The 16,191-nt window shown below is 57.0% G+C and overlaps 2 protein-coding genes across 7 annotated transcripts in view; one reads left to right on the top strand and one right to left on the bottom strand.

The window, feature by feature from the left end:
• The window catches only part of SPEN (spen family transcriptional repressor), an 81,139-nt gene extending 76,550 nt beyond the window's left edge, over positions 1-4,589 (top strand). For both annotated transcript variants that reach the window (XM_046660875.1, XM_046660873.1), the window contains 4 exons: positions 132-632; positions 802-996; positions 1,600-1,758; positions 2,202-4,589. In XM_046660875.1, the coding sequence (XP_046516831.1) occupies positions 132-632; positions 802-996; positions 1,600-1,758; positions 2,202-2,333 (987 nt within the window). In that variant the 3' untranslated portion in view covers positions 2,334-4,589. The remainder of the gene's footprint in view (positions 1-131; positions 633-801; positions 997-1,599; positions 1,759-2,201) is intronic.
• Positions 4,590-4,723: 134 nt separating this feature from the next.
• The window catches only part of ZBTB17 (zinc finger and BTB domain containing 17), a 32,714-nt gene continuing 21,246 nt past the window's right edge, over positions 4,724-16,191 (bottom strand). The window contains exons 3-17 of one of the 5 annotated variants that reach the window (XM_046660877.1): positions 15,315-15,394; positions 11,461-11,667; positions 9,975-10,163; positions 9,170-9,310; positions 8,698-8,823; positions 7,854-8,122; positions 7,609-7,751; positions 7,213-7,513; positions 6,711-6,798; positions 6,499-6,615; positions 6,287-6,407; positions 5,914-6,044; positions 5,388-5,597; positions 5,193-5,282; positions 4,724-5,110 (exon numbers count right to left, since the gene is read on the bottom strand). In XM_046660877.1, coding sequence (XP_046516833.1) covers positions 4,827-5,110; positions 5,193-5,282; positions 5,388-5,597; positions 5,914-6,044; positions 6,287-6,407; positions 6,499-6,615; positions 6,711-6,798; positions 7,213-7,513; positions 7,609-7,751; positions 7,854-8,122; positions 8,698-8,823; positions 9,170-9,310; positions 9,975-10,163; positions 11,461-11,665 — 2,415 coding nt within the window. In that variant the 5' untranslated portion in view covers positions 11,666-11,667; positions 15,315-15,394 and the 3' untranslated portion in view covers positions 4,724-4,826. The remainder of the gene's footprint in view (positions 5,111-5,192; positions 5,283-5,387; positions 5,598-5,913; positions 6,045-6,286; positions 6,408-6,498; positions 6,616-6,710; positions 6,799-7,212; positions 7,514-7,608; positions 7,752-7,853; positions 8,123-8,697; positions 8,824-9,169; positions 9,311-9,974; positions 10,164-11,460; positions 11,668-15,314; positions 15,395-16,191) is intronic. The other 4 variants (XM_046660876.1, XM_046660878.1, XM_046660879.1 and 1 more) reach the window with 4 other exon arrangements.

Genomic DNA, 16,191 nt, shown 5'->3' with positions numbered 1-16,191 from the left:
CTTCCCTGGGCCTGGCTGACAGGAGATGCCCTGCAGCTAACCCTGCCCAGGGCCCATGGCCAGTTAGTTAAGGGCACGATGTTGTGCTTAACAGATTCTGACTGTCCTTTTCTCTTCCTGCCCAACTTCAGGGCCCCCCTCCTGAAGGTGAGCCCTTACAGCCCACTCAGCCTGTGCAGTCTACACAGCCTGCCCAGCCCACACAGTCTACACAGCCTGCCCAGCCTGCGCAGCCCTCCCAGCTCAGCCAGCCAGGCCAGCCATCAAGCAGCAAGATGCCTCAGGTCTCCCAGGAGGCGAAGGGGACCCAGACAGGAGTAGAGCAGCCTCGCCTCCCAACCATACCTACAAACAGGCCAGCTGAGCCTCATGCCCAGGTTCAGAGGGCACAGGCGGAAGCAAGCCAGACCTCTTATCCTTCCCCCGTGTCGGTCTCTATGAAGCCTGACCTCCCGGCCCCTCTGCCTGCTCAGGCTGTCCCAAAGCAGCCGTTGTTTGTCCCCACAACCTCAGGCCCCAGCACCCCTCCAGGACTGGCTCTGCCGCATCCTGAAGCCCAGGCCACCCCGAAACAAGATTCCTCTCCACACTTGACTTCCCAGAGGCCTGTGGATATGGTCCAGCTTCTGAAGGTAAGCCTGGGCAGGGGTCTCCCCTACTGCCCTCCAAGCTGTGAGCTGTGTTAAATGTCCTAAGATCCCCGCTTGACTTAGACCGGCGAGCTGCTGCCTAGGGCCATGTCCAGCATGGCTCTGCTCTCCAGCCATGAGCTCACTATCCTGTTTGTTTCCCTGTGAGCAGAAGTACCCCATTGTGTGGCAGGGCCTGCTGGCCCTCAAGAATGACACAGCTGCTGTGCAGCTCCACTTCGTCTCCGGCAACAATGTCCTGGCCCATCGGTCCTTGCCCCTCTCTGAAGGAGGCCCCCCACTGAGGATTGCCCAGAGGATGCGGCTGGAGGCCTCACAGCTGGAAGGGGTTGCCCGAAGGATGACGGTAAGGCTCAGGCCCAGGTGAGCAACTGTCCCACCCACAGGGATGGAAGTGATGGGTGACCTCCACCTGCCTGTCTCCTTGGCTTGTCATGGGGTGCAGTAATGGCTTTTTTTTTTTTTTTTTTTTTGAGGAAGATTAGTCCTGAGCTAACATCTGCTGCCAATCCTCCTCTTTTTGCTAAGGAAGACTGGCCCTGAGCTAACACCCGTGCCTATGTTTCTCTACTTTATATATGGGACGCCTGCCACAGCATGGCTTGCCAAGTGGTGCCACGTCGGCACCCGGGATTGGACCCGGCGAACCCCGGGCCGCTGAAGCAGAATGCGTGCGCTTAACCACTGCACCACCGGGGTCGGCCCTGCAGTAATGGCATTTTTGAAGTGGTTGATGAAGGTCATGTTGTCTCCACTGGGGGTGTAAAATGTCTCTAGACCCAGAAATAAGGTGCTTTTTCATTCAACAAACGTGAGGGTGGACTTTGTCATCTCAGAGGTAGGGACTTTTGTGGATTTAGGAGTCAACTCCCCTGGGTTGGGCAGGCCTCCGTGTGGGCTGCTGTTTTGGGAGGAGGCCCCTGATCACTGATAGCTGCCTCTGCCCCAGGTGGAGACAGATTACTGTCTGCTGCTGGCTCTACCATGTGGCCGAGACCAAGACGACGTTGTGAGCCAGACCGAGTCCCTCAAGGCTGCTTTCATCACCTACCTGCAGGCCAAGCAGGCGGCAGGGATCATCAACGTTCCCAACCCTGGCTCCAATCAGGTCAGCCCACTGTCCAGTGTCCTTCCTCGGTGCACACACCCGTGGGGCTGGTCTCGGCTAGTCAGGCAGTCTGAGTAACCTGGTGGCATTGGCTCCCAGTGCCAACTAGAGTAGTCCAGTAAAGTTTCCTAGACAAGGTGGGCAAAAGGGCATTCCAGATAGAGAAAACAAACAGCGTATGGGTGAGGCTGCCATTGCCCATCCTGGAGACAGTGAAGGGACAGCTGAGACAGCAGAGGTTTCTCTTTAGCTTAGTGATACAGAAAAGGTTCATGTTGGTTTTCTGACACCTCCTAGTTTTCTTACGGTAGACAAAATCATGGAGACATTAGCTGGGCCTCCTCAGGGCCCCTAGTTGGAAATGTTTAAAGGAAGAATGGTGGTGGGGTGGGTGATGTGAAGACAGGGGTCCCACTTCTCTCTCCCGTCGTCCCCTTCTCCAGCCCGCCTATGTGCTGCAGATCTTCCCGCCCTGCGAGTTCTCCGAGAGTCACCTGTCCCGTCTGGCCCCTGACCTCCTTGCCAGCATCTCCAACATTTCTCCCCACCTCATGATTGTCATTGCCTCTGTGTGAGCCACTGAATGGTCACCACTCAGTGTATTTTCCCGAGGCTCTGCAGCAAAAAATACAAAGGATAACCCAGCCAAGTGGAGGAAGAAGCTGCCGAAGGGACAGACTCCACTGCCGGACGCCAGCCTCGCCCTCCTGTCCGCCCGCCCGCCCCAGCCGGGCAGGCCCTCTGGGCAGTGGTGCTGCTGCCTGTATGTTTACATGACGTTTAACCCAGGACAGACCGCCAGCCGATGGGCTCGCAGACACCTCGGGGCTGGGTTTCTCCTTTTTTGGGAGAAAAGGAACATGGCAGTGGAATTAATTTTTTTGTTGTTTTTGTTTTTAAGAAACAAGAAAACAGAACTGCCTTTGCACTAAATTAGTGACTTGGACTTTTGCACAGTGAAGACAGGCTGTGGCACTCTGGACTCTAACGCAGGACTTCAGACTTCTGCTGAAACCTTGGGGTCAAGGAACATTTCATTGGGTTGTTTTGTCCCCACTCCTCCCTCCCTTGCTCATTTGGATGTGTCACCTTTCTTAATTCTCCTGCTGCCACCATCTCTGATTCACCTGGGATTGTACAGTTTACAATCGAAAACGAGCAAACAGGATTTCCTTTCTTGGTGGGATACGCAGAACTTGGGATGTGTGTATATATAAATATATAATATATATAAATATATATAATACTGACTTAAAAAATCAAATTCCCCTGACATACATTTTTTTTAATCTGTGCCAAAAATGTGTTTTCAGAGAAAATCTTATTTTCATACTCAGACTTTGTATTGTCACTCATTTGTATAAGTGCGCTTCGTTACAGCACGGGCCCTGCCCCCGCGATTTGGAAGTGTCACACACACAAAAAGACTGTACAAAAAGACTGGCTTCCCCTGTTCCTTTTACCTTGACCTCTCCCCCAACTTCCTAACACTTATTAATTTATGAAACTTTTTCTCAGCGCAGTTTTGTTTTGTGTGTCCATTGGATTACAAACTTTATTAAAAAATACAAAACACATCAAGTGTGGATGTGATTGTCACCTGGGTGGGAGGACCAAGGGTCCTCAGCTTGTAGGAGCAGCTGGCCCTCATCCCACTTTTGCTTGCTTTCTCACCCCCCACCACCAAATCTGTATATGGAACCTAGTTCCTTTCTGCCACTTAATCCTCCCCAAGGATTATTTTATCTTCTACAAAATGAGATTTTCATCACAGACTGAACTTAAACCATTTTTCAATACTGTGGTGTAAATATCTGTGACACTTCAAGGTCCTGATTGATTCTTGGGTGATGTGGAAGGCACTTCAGTTTGGATACAGAATAAAAGCCACCCCCACACAAACTCAGAAGCATCTTAAGCAAGCTGTGGTGCCTTGCCTCTTCCCCTGCCTCCTCCGGTAGGGTGCAGGCTGGCCCTGCAGCAGCAGCAGTGGCGGAGCCTGGCCTGATGGTGCTCCTGCAGCTGCCTTTAGACAGGAGGGTGGGGTGGTGGGCCAGGCTTTCTCAGCTGGACCAGTACAAGCCTGGCCGGGGTGTGTGTGTGTGTGTCAGAAACACAGAGACCACAGAGTTGTTCTCACTTGCAATATATCCATCGGGCTCCTCCACACACTACACTCTGGGTGTGAGAAGATGGTGCCATCTCTGAGTGAGGGGTTACAGCTGCTGGGGGTGAACTGTGTGGAAAAGGGGCAGCGACGGCATCTCCTCTCCCTGCTGACCTGAGTAAGAATGAGCTCCTCCATGGCCCCGGCCTGCTGCTCCTCATTTCAGCAGGGCTGTGTCTCCCACCTCCCCATCAGCTCATTCCTGACCCTCCAGGTCCTCAGCCTGGTGGTAGAGACACCAATGATTCAGGGTACGTAAATGTTCCAAAGGATGGCACTGGCTTGGCCTCGAATACTCAGGCTGGGTTACTGTTAGGCGAGTGTGGAGTCCTCTTGCTTCCCCAGGCCCAACAGAAGCAAGCACATGGCCTGTTGGGCCTGGTGCCCTCTGCCTACCTTGCTGCTCTGGCTGAATGAGTCCCTGAGCTGGGCCCTCTCTTGATTGCCTGGATCCTGGTAAGTAGTTGTGGCCAGCCCCTGCTGACCCAGCTCCCAACCCCCTGGGCAGAGGGGAAGCAGGGTCCTAAAGCTGAATAGATGAGAAGCCCAAAGAGGAGACTGGATGAGAGGGTGGGGCATGTGGAGCTGTGCTCTCTGGCCACAACCAGACTTGGGGCAAAGAAGCCAGCTTGCTTCTAGACAGGTCCCGGGGCTGCAGTTCCATTCCAAAGGAGGGACAGCCTGGCGTTCCTAAGCAGCAGCTCTCTGCCAGCTGGTCCCTGGCTGGAGCAGCCCTTCCATGGCATCAGCCACAGCTGCCAGCTCCCCATCCCACCCCATAGGGAGCTATAGGCAGCATTAGAAAATAATCGAATTTATTCTCTCTAGGGAATGGGGCCACCCCTCTCAGTCTAGGGTGGCATCCATCCTTAAATAAACAGTCAGGACAGGAGATGCCTGCTCACTCGGCAGGCGGTGGACATTCAGGAGCTGTGGGCGGCGTCTCTGCCAGAGCAGGCTGGCCGTCGGCCCCATCCCGAGGGCGGAAGACCAGCTCCCCAGCCTGCAACACCTGCCCGGCTGGCCACGTGCTGCCTGGACCGTACTGCTGGTAGAAGTCCGCGTCTGTCTGGAACATGACCAGTGCCTGGGCCGTGTGGATCCGCACGTGCTGAGCCAGGCTGTTGGCATCCAGGAACTTGTCCCCACAGGAGTCACAGGCATAGAGGATGTGGGTGTTGGGGTCTGTGGGAGTTGGGGGCTGTGGTGAGGATAGGAAGGACCCTTGGGGCCCACCAGCGTTCACGCCCTGGGTGGCCCTGCTTACCTTCTTCCTGCACTTGCTTCACAGCTTTGCTGATCTCAGCTTTCAGTACTTCTGTCTCATCGGCAGTCACCGCAGCCCCCACCGGTACCACTGGGGGCAGAATCAGCAGGGCCTGAGGCCAGAGGCACCTGCCCCATTGTTGCCACCCCAGAGGCAAAGTACCCATGACCACCCTCTGCTGCCCGGAGCCCGCACCTGTGAGCTGAGTGACAGCTGTTGCTGCCAGTGCCTCGGTGGCCAGCGTGACCATGTCATCAACAGTGACCACGCTGACCTCACCACCCTCCTCTGGCTCCAGGATTTTGATGCCTGCCTTCCCCTGGTGCACGGTCTTCACGTGGGAACGCAGATTGTCCACCCGGTTGAAGCCACGACCGCACTTGTCACAGAGGTAGGGCTTCTCTCCTGGGGGAGGAGGCAAGGTTCTCGCCTGCCATTGGGGAGGGGGGGACCTCAGTGGCCTCCAGCTTCCCCGGCAGCCCTGTCTTTTCCAGCAAGTGCTCTGGGGCGGCTACTAGAGCTGCACAGAAGACTCTAGTGGCCCCTGCACCTTATGGAAGCTCTAAGAAAATGGGGTCCTCATGTGAATCGAACTTCCTTCAAGGCCACCTGTAGCAAGTGCCAGCACTCAAGGCTGGGCTCTGGGGGTACCTCCCTTCCCAGCAGTCCCACCGAGAGCAGGGTTTGGGAAGGGACAGACGGGCGGGGGTCACATGCTCACCAGTGTGGATAATGATGTGCTTGGAGAGGTCCCCCACGTTCACGAAAGCCTTGCTGCACACGCTGCACTTGTGCGGGCGGATGTTGTCATGGTGGCGAATGTGATTGGCCAACTGGCTGGACTGGACAAATCTGCAGGGCCACAGAGGGAGGGGCTCGCACTGAGCTGCCCAAGCCTGGGGCCAGGGGAGCGGGGCTGGGCCTCCCGCCTCATCTTCTAGGCTGGAGAGAACTCCTGGGGCATATGCCGGGGCTAGGACGGCCGTCTGCCTAGCTCCCAACCGAGCCCTAAGTTTGTTTCTGACCCCTTCACCGTGCAGAGTGCCAGGGACCCCACAGCACCCCGGGCATGGGTGGGATGGATGGGGCAGGACCTCTTGCCACAGCGTTCGCAGACATAAGGCTTCTCCCCAGTGTGCTGGCGCACGTGGGCGATGAGGGAGCTGGCCTGGGTAAAGGCCTTGCCACACATCACGCACTGGCATGGTTTCTCACCTGGGGACGGGACAGCAGAAGGTGTTAGCACCTACTTCTCCTCCCCACATGCCTTCCCCAGCCCCAGGCACCACCGGGCTTGCTCACCCACCCGTGTGGATACGGACATGCCGCTGCAGAGCGCCAGGGTCAGCAAACTGCCGCTGGCAGTGGATGCACACGTAGGGCTTCTCCCCACTGTGGATCCGAAGATGCCGCTTGAGGTTCCCTGGGGCAAGACCAAGGGAGGCCGTGGCATGAGGCACCACTAGGTGGCTGAGGAGCAGAGGGGCGTGAGGGCAGCCAGGGCAGCCCTGGCCCTACCTGAGGTGGTGAACTGCTTCCCACACTCTCGGCACTTGAGGGGCCCATCTGCGATGTGGATCTTCAGGTGGGCCTTCAGATTCCCCACCTGTGCCCAGGAAGGGGGTCAGAAGGGCCACCCCATAAAACTGGGCCTCGGGCCGCAGCAGCCCCTCCCAATGCGAACAATTGATTCTCGGTCCTCCCAGAGGCCTGTGGATGGCTCCATCCTTCCTCGAGGCCAATGGAAGGTTCCAGATCCCAGCAGTGAAAGGGAAAACCACTCCACTCCAGTTCTTTCCAGCCCGAACCCCACCCTGATTCAACCTGCTGCCCCAGTTTCCTCAGCAGAGCAGTCCAGAGCTCCGTCCAGGGCAGGGTCACTTTCTACTCAGCCACCACCACCTACTTTTTCCCACTGAGCCTGTCTCTCCTGAGACGAAGCTCCTCCCCCACCCCAGCCTGCAAGGGCCCGGATGCCTGGGCGCTGCCCGTGGGCTCGCTCCCGCGAGGGTCTGCACACCTGGTTGAACTTCTTGTCGCAGTGTGGGCACTTGTGCTCCTTGTCGGTGTCGTGGGTCTCCAGGTGGCGCATCTTGGAGGTGGGGTCGGAGAAGGAGCGGCCGCAGTAGTCACACTGGTAGGGCTTCTCGCCGCTGTGCACCAGCTGGTGCCGCTTGAGGTTGCCCGAGGTGGTGAAGAGCTTGCCGCAGTCCTCGCAGCGGTAGCGCGCCTCACCCGAGTGCCGCTTCTTGTGCAGGTTCAGCAGGCTGATGAGCCGGTAGCTCTTGCCGCACTCCTCGCAGCCATAGGGCTTCAGCGGGCTGGTGGTCAGGAGGCAACAGGGAGAGGAGGGGTCGCTGGGTTCCAAAGAGGGCCGGGGTGGGGGGCGAGGAGGCCAGGGCCTGGGGCGCCGTACCTGTGAGTCTTCTCGTGGGCCTTGCACGCAGCCGGGTCGGAGAAAGCCTTGTTGCACTCCCGGCAGGAGAAGGGCTTCTCCCCCGTGTGGATGCGGATGTGCCGCTTGAAGTTCCCTGTGTGCGTGAACTCCTTCCCACAGTCCTACAGGGTGCAGCGGGGAGGCGTGAGGGGGCTGCGGGGCTGGGGGGGTGGGGGTGGGGGGGGCGGGGTAGGACAGAGGCCAGCACCCCCTGCAGGCCGCACCTCACACTTGTGGATGACGGAGCCATAGGCCTTGGACTCCGTGCGGTCGCCGTAGGTGCCCGAGCGCAGGCCCCGGGCCTCCGCCCCGAGCTCCTGGCCCGAGTCCGTGCTTGCTGACTCCTCGCTCTCCTCAGGAGCCTCCCCCTTCTGCAGCTGCGGCCCCTCTTCCTTGACGGCAGCTGGCGCGGCACCCTCCTCCTCTAGCTCTTCTCCCTTCCTGGCTGGCTCCACCTCCATTTCTGCGATGAGAAGGGCGGGCACTGAGGCACCTGGGAGGATGAGAAGGGGCCTCCAAAGGGCCATGACCTCAGAGCCAGGCAAATGCCAGGAAGCCAACCTGGCAACTGACCAAGTCAGGCCTAGGGCTGTCTCATCTCTCACACCCCCCTCTCTCTGCATGGGCACCTAGTAGGGGCCCAGCAGTGTCCGGGAGTCACTAATATATGGTCTCCAGCAACAGCCAGAGGAAGTACCAGTGGTCTTGCCGACTGGGACATTCGCTGCTTGGAGGATGCAGGTGGGCCTCAGTCCAGCCGAGGCCCCAGCTGCCTGCACAGTGGGAAGGGTGCTGTCAGCGAACAAGCAGGGGGGCCGATGCTGTGGGTACTCAGTGCCGGGAAGAAGCAGAAGGGCCACTGCCGCATCAACGACGCTTCTGTGCTAACAGCATGGCCAGGGTGCACAGCACTAGCAACTGATGTCAAAATTCGAGAATGAGAAAAGATGACATCGGCCCAAAGGCTAAAGTGAAAGGGTGGCTCAGAGCGGGATCAGCTGGAGGTAGGAGGAGAGGGACCCTGGGGGGATGTGTGAGTTAGGGCTGGCCCTGGCTGGGGGGGGATACCTTGCTCCGAGCTCTCTGACAAGGCCGCCTCGGCTTCAGCAGCAGCCATGCCACTCGTGGGGTCAGGCTTGAGCTCCACGGGTGGCGGCTCCCGGGGGGCATCAGCCTTCTCTGTCTGCTCTGCACCTAGGGTAGGAGTTTGGGGACACCGAGGGTGGATTGAGACCCTCTGTCCAGGGGCTGGATGGCTCTTCTGGACCAGGTCCCTGGCAGTGGCTGTGGTCTGGGAGTGGGCGTGGTGGGGGTGGGGGTAGGACATCCAAGTTCAGGCTGCTTGTGCCTCTGCTCTGGCTGGAACAGATGCTCTAGAACAATGGGTCATCTGGGTGACTGGAGCTCAAGGGGTACAGTTGCCTGCGCCACCCTCCCTCCCTCCCCCAGGAGCCTCCTGAGAAAGCCCCTTACTGCACTGGGGCCCAGGCTGCTGGGTGACAACTGGGCAGCCAGCTGGGTCCTCAGCATCACAACTCACCACTGGCCGCGCTCTCGGCCTGGCCGCCTCGCTCCTCTTTGGGCTCTCTGCCTGGGCCCGTGGGTGGACTGCTTCCGGCCGGGTCTAGCTCACTCAGCATGGTGGCAGCAGCCTTTTCCTCTTTGGCTCTCTTGTCCCCTCCTGGAGATGGAAGAGGACAGACCTGCCGTTTCCCATCAAGTGCCCACCACCTGGAGGGGTGAGGAGGCCCAGCACTTGCTGCTCTTCGGGGTCCTCCCGGGGGTGCATCTAAGTAGTGGTTTGTTGGTTTGTTCATTCAACCAGTTATGCACAGGGCGCCTACTGCACAGGCTGCTGGCGGGGCACAGGACACAGCAGCCACAGACTAGCTGGGGAGACAGACCTCACACACGCAACGAGGACACTGACAAGATGCCAGTGCTAGGAGGAGAGGGGCATGGCTCTCTGCACATGGAGTGCAAGGACTCTGGCCCACCCCAGTACCAGGGCCTTTCGGAGGGGGTCAGGGGAGCAGAGGGAAGGGCCAGGGAGAGGAGAGCTGGAGGAGAGGCAGACCCCCTGTGCAAAGGCCTCGAGGCAGGCACGGCTCCCCGGCTCTCTCGGGCAGCAGCACACACAGGGAACTGGTGGAAGGCAGGGGGGGCAGGCAGAAGAGCCCTGAGAGGCCTTTCTCACACTCTACTGCAGCTAATCCTCACCAGCACCCACAACGCAGGCAAGGCCAGATGAGGAAACTGAGACTCAGAGAGGTGACACAGAGAGTCAGAGGCAGAGCCCCTATCAAAAGCCACCTGCTAAGGCAAAAGCCTACCAATAATCTTACCTTCCATGGCTGAGACCTCTGTATTCTCCCCAGGGCTGGCGGCCAGCTCAGCAAGTGACTTGAGGGCATGGCAGGCTGTGATGATGTCCTGCATCTGCAGGAAGCTGGCCACAGCCAGCACATCGTCCACGTTCTCAGAGCTCAGGCTCAGCTTGGCTGTGTACATAAACTCCAGCACCTGCCCCAGGCCTGCCAAGGACAGACAGCCATCACAGACCCACCTCAAGGCCTGGCACCAGCAACCTGCCCAGCTGCTCCACTCAGAGGCAGGAGCCAGGGCTTTGTGAAAAGCAGAGGGGCAGGCCACCATCTCCCCATCTCCTGTGCTGGCGGAGAGGTGGGCAACCTGGGGATTCTCAGCCAGACAACAACCTCCAAAAAGAAGAACACCCACAGAGGACAGAAGGTGTGAACCTCCACCCTGCATGAAGACAGAGGGTGTGGGTGTTCGCCCTCAATGGAGGACGGGGGCGGGGGATGCTTGCCCGACACAGAGGACAGAGGGTGTAAACGCCTACCCTGCACAGAGAAGAGGGCTGAAGGGAGGACAGAGGATATGAACATCCACCCTGCACGGAGGACAGGAGGTGTGAATGCCTGCTCTGCACAAAAGATAGAGGGTGTGAACACCTGCCCTGCACAGAGGACAAGTGGGTGTGAACACCTGCCTTGCAGGGAAGATAGAGGGTGTGAAAGTTCCACCCTGCAAAGAGGACAGAGGGTATGAGCCAAGAGTGTGAACACCTGCCCTGCCTGAAGGACAGAGGGTGTGAACATCTACCTTGCATAGAGGACAGAGGGCGTAAATGCCCAACTGTACACTCTGTACCCAACCACTAGACTTCACTGCCAGATGACACTCCAACCAGAGTGTGCCAGCACCAGCTTTCAGCAGGGCTCTGCTGCAAACTCTCTATCTGACCTTCAGGCCAGTCACCTGACCTCTTTGGGTCTCAGTTTCCACAGCTGTAAAATGGGGGAACAACACGTTGCCCCGACCTTCTCACGGCATGTCACGCCATTCTGGTTGGGAGCCCAAATCTAGGACCAGTTCCTTCCTCAATCCCAAGGCCTTCCTGACACCCCTCCTGGCCCCAACCCTTGCCGTCTCCATCATGGTGAGCACTGGAAGGGGGTTCAGGACTGACTCAACAATGAAAAGGGACCGGGGGGCTCTGAGCCCACCTGTTCTCTGCCCCTCTTGATGAGCTTGTCCCATGTTCACTCCAGCCTGGAGCTTACCATGAACTCTTCCTGCCAGTTGTCCCTTACCACTCTGCTCCCTGTCAAAAAGTGCCCCCAAACATGCTAGGAACTTGCTACTCTGCTCACGGCCAGAGGCCTGTGTGGGAGGCCCGGCACACCGCACTGCTTGAAGGTGCTGCTCCCAGGAGGGCAGGAGCTGTGTCAGGAGGACCTTGCATGGCACAGGGCCAACTACAGCTTCTGGCTCTCAACAAGCTCGGCCCTGGACCCAGCGGGGTACCTGCCGCGTTACTGATGTCCAGGTGCACCACATCCTTCTGGTCCACGAAGAGCATCTTGAAGTACTCGCTGCAAGCCGCCAGCACTGCTTTATGGGCCTTAAAGTCGACGCCGTCCACCACAAAAGTGCAGTCACACAAAAGCCCCAGCTGCCGCTGCTGGTTCAGCTGCTCCAAGACATGCTGGCTGTGCTGGGGAAAATCCATGGCTGGGGAAAGCCAAAGGGCCTGTGTGTTAGCACCGAGAGGACACCAACCACCTCGACAGTCAACCCCGAAACTCCCGGGTGAGCAATGTGGGGAGACAGGGAGAATTAACACCAGTCCACAAAGGGCAGAGAACTCTGGATACCCTCAGCAAGCCAGGACCGCCCAGCAGCTCCCAGCTTCCCGGGTTTACTGGCCAGGAAAGTTCCAAAAACCAGAAAGTATCAAGGGACCAACAAACAGCCACCTTTGTGTCTTGCCAGGGAAGGACATTAGACAGTAAAAAGATAAACACAAAACACTGATTACTGTCAGCATTTCAAAAAAAAGACATGGTCAGTTTAACATTTTTTATAAAAAGAATGCATGACATAATCTTAGAAAAAGGACAGATCTTTCAGTTAGACACATTTGGCTTTATGAAAACCTTCTTATTTTGTTCTTATGTCTCTCCTGTCATGCACAGGTGAAATATGCCTTTGGAAGGCAATGTTTCAGCCCCAGCATTTCAGGCATCGGGCCCTCTCCCGCTGCACCCACAGCGCTTGGCACGAGTTTCCCTGTCCACTGGCAAAGCCCTGCCCTCAAGGGCAGGGATCCACCCCTCCCTCTCCCCACCCCCCTTTCTCTGATTCATGGGTTCAAGGAACTACATAAGTTGAGGAGTCCGCTGCCCCTAGAAACCTCTCTAGGCTGTCCCTGGAGAAAGAATGAACTCTGATCCTGACCCCAAGAGCTGCTGGCCTGGCCACAGTTTCTCTGTCAAAGGCCTCAGTTAATGCTGGAAATCCCACAACCATCTCAAGTAAACAGGCTCAGAAAGATCCCATGGCCTGAGCCGAACAATCCTGACCTGCACAAGCCACGACTAAGTAAGTGTCTAAGTCAGCTCCCCTCCTCCCAGAACCACACCAGAGTCAGTCTCAGCATCAGCATTTTCTAGGGAAAATAAGTAGGCCCTCCTTTTGAGAAACAACCAATTTCACAATAAAAGTAAACGTCCATTCCTGGGACCACATTACACAGATCCAACAGGGTGAGGCCATCACGTCCTGGCCCAGGATCTGAAAAGTGGCAGTGGTTTCTCTGCCAGCTCTTCCAGAACCTCTTCTCTGAGGGCCGGGTCTGCTCAGAGCTGCCCCAGGCTGTTTCTGAGGAGATGAGAGTGACACTTTGGGGATCTCAGCCTCTAGGTTTCAGCAGCCCCTCACTGGCTCCTGTTCCCTTGTTACATCAGCCTCCTGGGGGTGAGTCACCGTGCTGCAGCTCTGGAGCCGCAGTGACCATGTATGGCTGTCTGGCTGTGATGAACCGCAGCGAAAGCCACGCCCCTACGCATGTGGCTTAGCCAGCACGGATCAGTTTCGAAGGATGCAAAACCCAGCCGCCCGTGGTGTCTGGAAACTTTTCAAAAGTAGGGGTATGCAGTTGCTGAGCTGGGGGAAGTCGCTGGGTGGATGGGCAGGGCTCCATCAAGTAAGGGAACGTGGCACATTGGCAGCGGGCCATGCGCCACAAAGTGCAGGCCTCTGAGTGATGAGTTCAGAGTTGTGGCTGGTGGGAACCTAGAAACACCTTTTCCCTTCCTCCAACATCTCCAGGCTGTCCGTTGGTCCCAGCCTCCAAACACAAGCTCCCAGACAAAGGCACAGCTTCTGGGATCTCTGAGTTATATCATAAGTGCCTGTGGCTAGAGCTCTTCAGCATTAGCAAAGAAGAGCCAGAAGCCACCCCTGGAGTCAAGAACTAAGACAGGAGGGCAGCTGGGCCTTCTGTGTCTGCCCAACAACCTGCTCCGGAGCCAAACCAGCTGGCAGCAGCATGGAGCCACCGGACCAAAGGCCACTACCAACACAGGACACCTCAATCCCGGGAAAAAACAAGTTCCCGTTTGTGACCTGAAGGAATACAAGGGACAATTTTGGCTGCTCTAAAACAAGAAGTTTTTGGAGAACATGGAAAAGAACCAATGTCCAGTCCATGGGTTAAACACCCAGGCCAAGGCACTCTGGCCTGGGCCCTGAAGCGAGCACCCACCAGGTGAGGTGTAAAGGGAACCCAGAACAGGCGCTGAGGGGAGGCGCAGGCCAAATCAGCCCAGAGCTGTCTTCTCGCGGCCGTGGAAAAAGCCACGTGAGCAGACAGGTGTGTGCGTGTGTGTGGGGGGAGCCCAAGTCCCAAGCACCAGTCACCTTCCATGTCAAGAGCCCCAGGTGAAATCCCTCCCAAGTACAGAAAGGGAGGGAACACAGGGGCCCACAAGGGCCAAGTGCTCAACCAGCTTCACAATAAGCCCGTTTGGATCTTGTGAGTCAGGTCCTAACTCTCCCCTCCCGGCAGCAGACCCGGCTCCCTCAGCTTCATCAGGAGCCAGCCCGGACACTGAGCTGGGAAGAAGTGTCTTGGAGACTCAGAATCAACCAGGGAGCTTCGGCTGAACCCCTCCAAGGGACAGGGTTGTTCCCAGGCCCCTAGGCTGGAACCTGCGGAAAGCAGAATCCTCCAGCCAGAAAGCGATCTGACTTGCTGGGAAGATAAATGTGAGAAAAGACTCCCGGCCAGCAGGGTGAAAGGGGCCTGCCGGCTCAAAGGTCAGGGATTAATCAGCCTCACCTGGGACCCAAGGCTGCCACCGCCTTCCTGCTGCCACCTACCCGGGAGCTGCCAGGAAAAGGACAGCAAAGCCCAGCTCTCCTGGGGCTGAACCCCTGGGGGGCAGGGGTGCACTCACTTTCAGAGGCCTTGGGGGGAATGCCGCTAAGGGTCCCTGGGAAAGGGTGGATGGTGGCACAGTCCCCCCAGTCCGCCACCCACCCCCACACAGGAGAGCAGCTGTGTGCTCATGACTCATGCTTTCCACCCAAAGCTAACTGCACTCTTGTGACTCGAGATGCCCGCCCAGAGGTGGGCTCCTCCCCAAATGTGGGTGTCAGGAGGAGAAAACCAGGGGCCTCTAGAATTCCTCGGAGACAGCCTCCAAAGCTGTTCCAATGGAGAAATAACCCTAAGAGAGCAGCTGTTCTGACAAAATCAAAGGCGGCAAAGGAAGAGAGAAAACCGAAGAGGATAAGAGAAGGAAGAAGCAGGGAAAGATGGGGAAAGTAGAAAGAGGAACTAAAAGGAAGGAAAAGAAAAAGGCCGTTCCCACAAACAGATAAGCAGCCTTAAACATATGCTCACAAGCCCAATCCTGTGATCAGCCCCCAGGGAGTGTGAGCACAGCCCCGGGGGGCTTGCCGAGTGCTAAATGCTGTCACCCACAGAGATGCTATGGGCGCAGGCACTGTGGATTTTATAACCGCACCCCCCTGGGGGCAGGTGGAGCTCGGAGGCCCCAGCCCCACTGTCTCTCAGCATTCACCTCCACCAGCTGGCTGCCTGCTGAAAAGCTCAGTCTCTCACTCCCCAAGGCGATGTGGTGAGCAGGTGGGGGGCCAGCAGGCTTGGTCCTTTCCTCAGAGGGGCTGAGCTAGGACCAGGCAGTCCTCTCCCTGCAAACCTATATGAAATTCTCTAGAATGATCATAGCAATCCTCCAACTGTCTGCTGTTTCCTCTTTACACTCTACAGGGACAGGAACCCACCAGAATCTGGCCAACTTAGACAGGTCCAGGAAAAGAGGCGAGAGTATGAAAAGTGATTCACTTGCCTGGGCCACACAGTAGGACATGTGGGTACCAAGGGAGGTGGGACCTGCCTGTCCTGAGTGCACGATGAGGGGGTCATTGTCTGAGGAGACAAACACAATAATAAGATCCACAGCCATCTGCTGCTCCTGACCAACATCGATGTTTAAGTGCTGTCACCATCGGCCCCACCCTTGGCATGCAGTGCTCTTCACTCAAGCACAAGTGTGGGATCCCTTCCTCCTTATTTCATCTTGCTTTAAGGGTGATAAATGTGGGCCCTTAGTTACAGCTACTTCTAAGACAGACCCTAAAAACTTAGACCTACAGAAAACACAAACCGAACATGGCCACAGAGCGCATCGAGCCCACAGCCGGCATGCAGATGAGACAGTGAAGCCCAGGGCAGCGCACAACTTGCCAGAGACTGAGCTGAGCTTCTGACACAAACTGCTGAGTGGTGATGCCGCTGGCTGCTCAGCTGCTATCCTTGACTAATGGGGGAGACCTCAGGTGTCAGGGCTGGGATGCTGTCCTGAAGACCAAAAGCCTGGCTGGACACACAGCCCTGGCCCGCCTCACGAGGAATTCATTTGAGAAGGAAAAATGGAGAGGCCTGGGGAAGCCCTGCAGCGTGACTCCAAACAGGCCAAACTAAACAACGTGGACATGGATGGGGCCACCAGTCTCCAAGGACAGCCACCAACAATTCCTCCATCCAAACACATCTGCTGTGAGATTCCAACTGAATCTGCGTGGCCCTGGGATGACATCAACACCTCAACACCTCGTGCGACAAAAAAAACCTGCCCAGTCAACCCACAAAATTAGAAGAAATGATAAACTGCTGATGGTTTACGCCACTCCGTTCTGAGGCGGTCTGCTTAGAGCACGAGAGAA

This window comes from Equus quagga, chromosome 5 (genome assembly GCF_021613505.1).
Source record: "Equus quagga isolate Etosha38 chromosome 5, UCLA_HA_Equagga_1.0, whole genome shotgun sequence".
NCBI classification, from domain to species: domain Eukaryota; kingdom Metazoa; phylum Chordata; class Mammalia; order Perissodactyla; family Equidae; genus Equus; species Equus quagga.
Note: the sequence above shows the minus strand (reverse complement) of the source record. Positions and strands in the feature narration are given on the sequence as shown.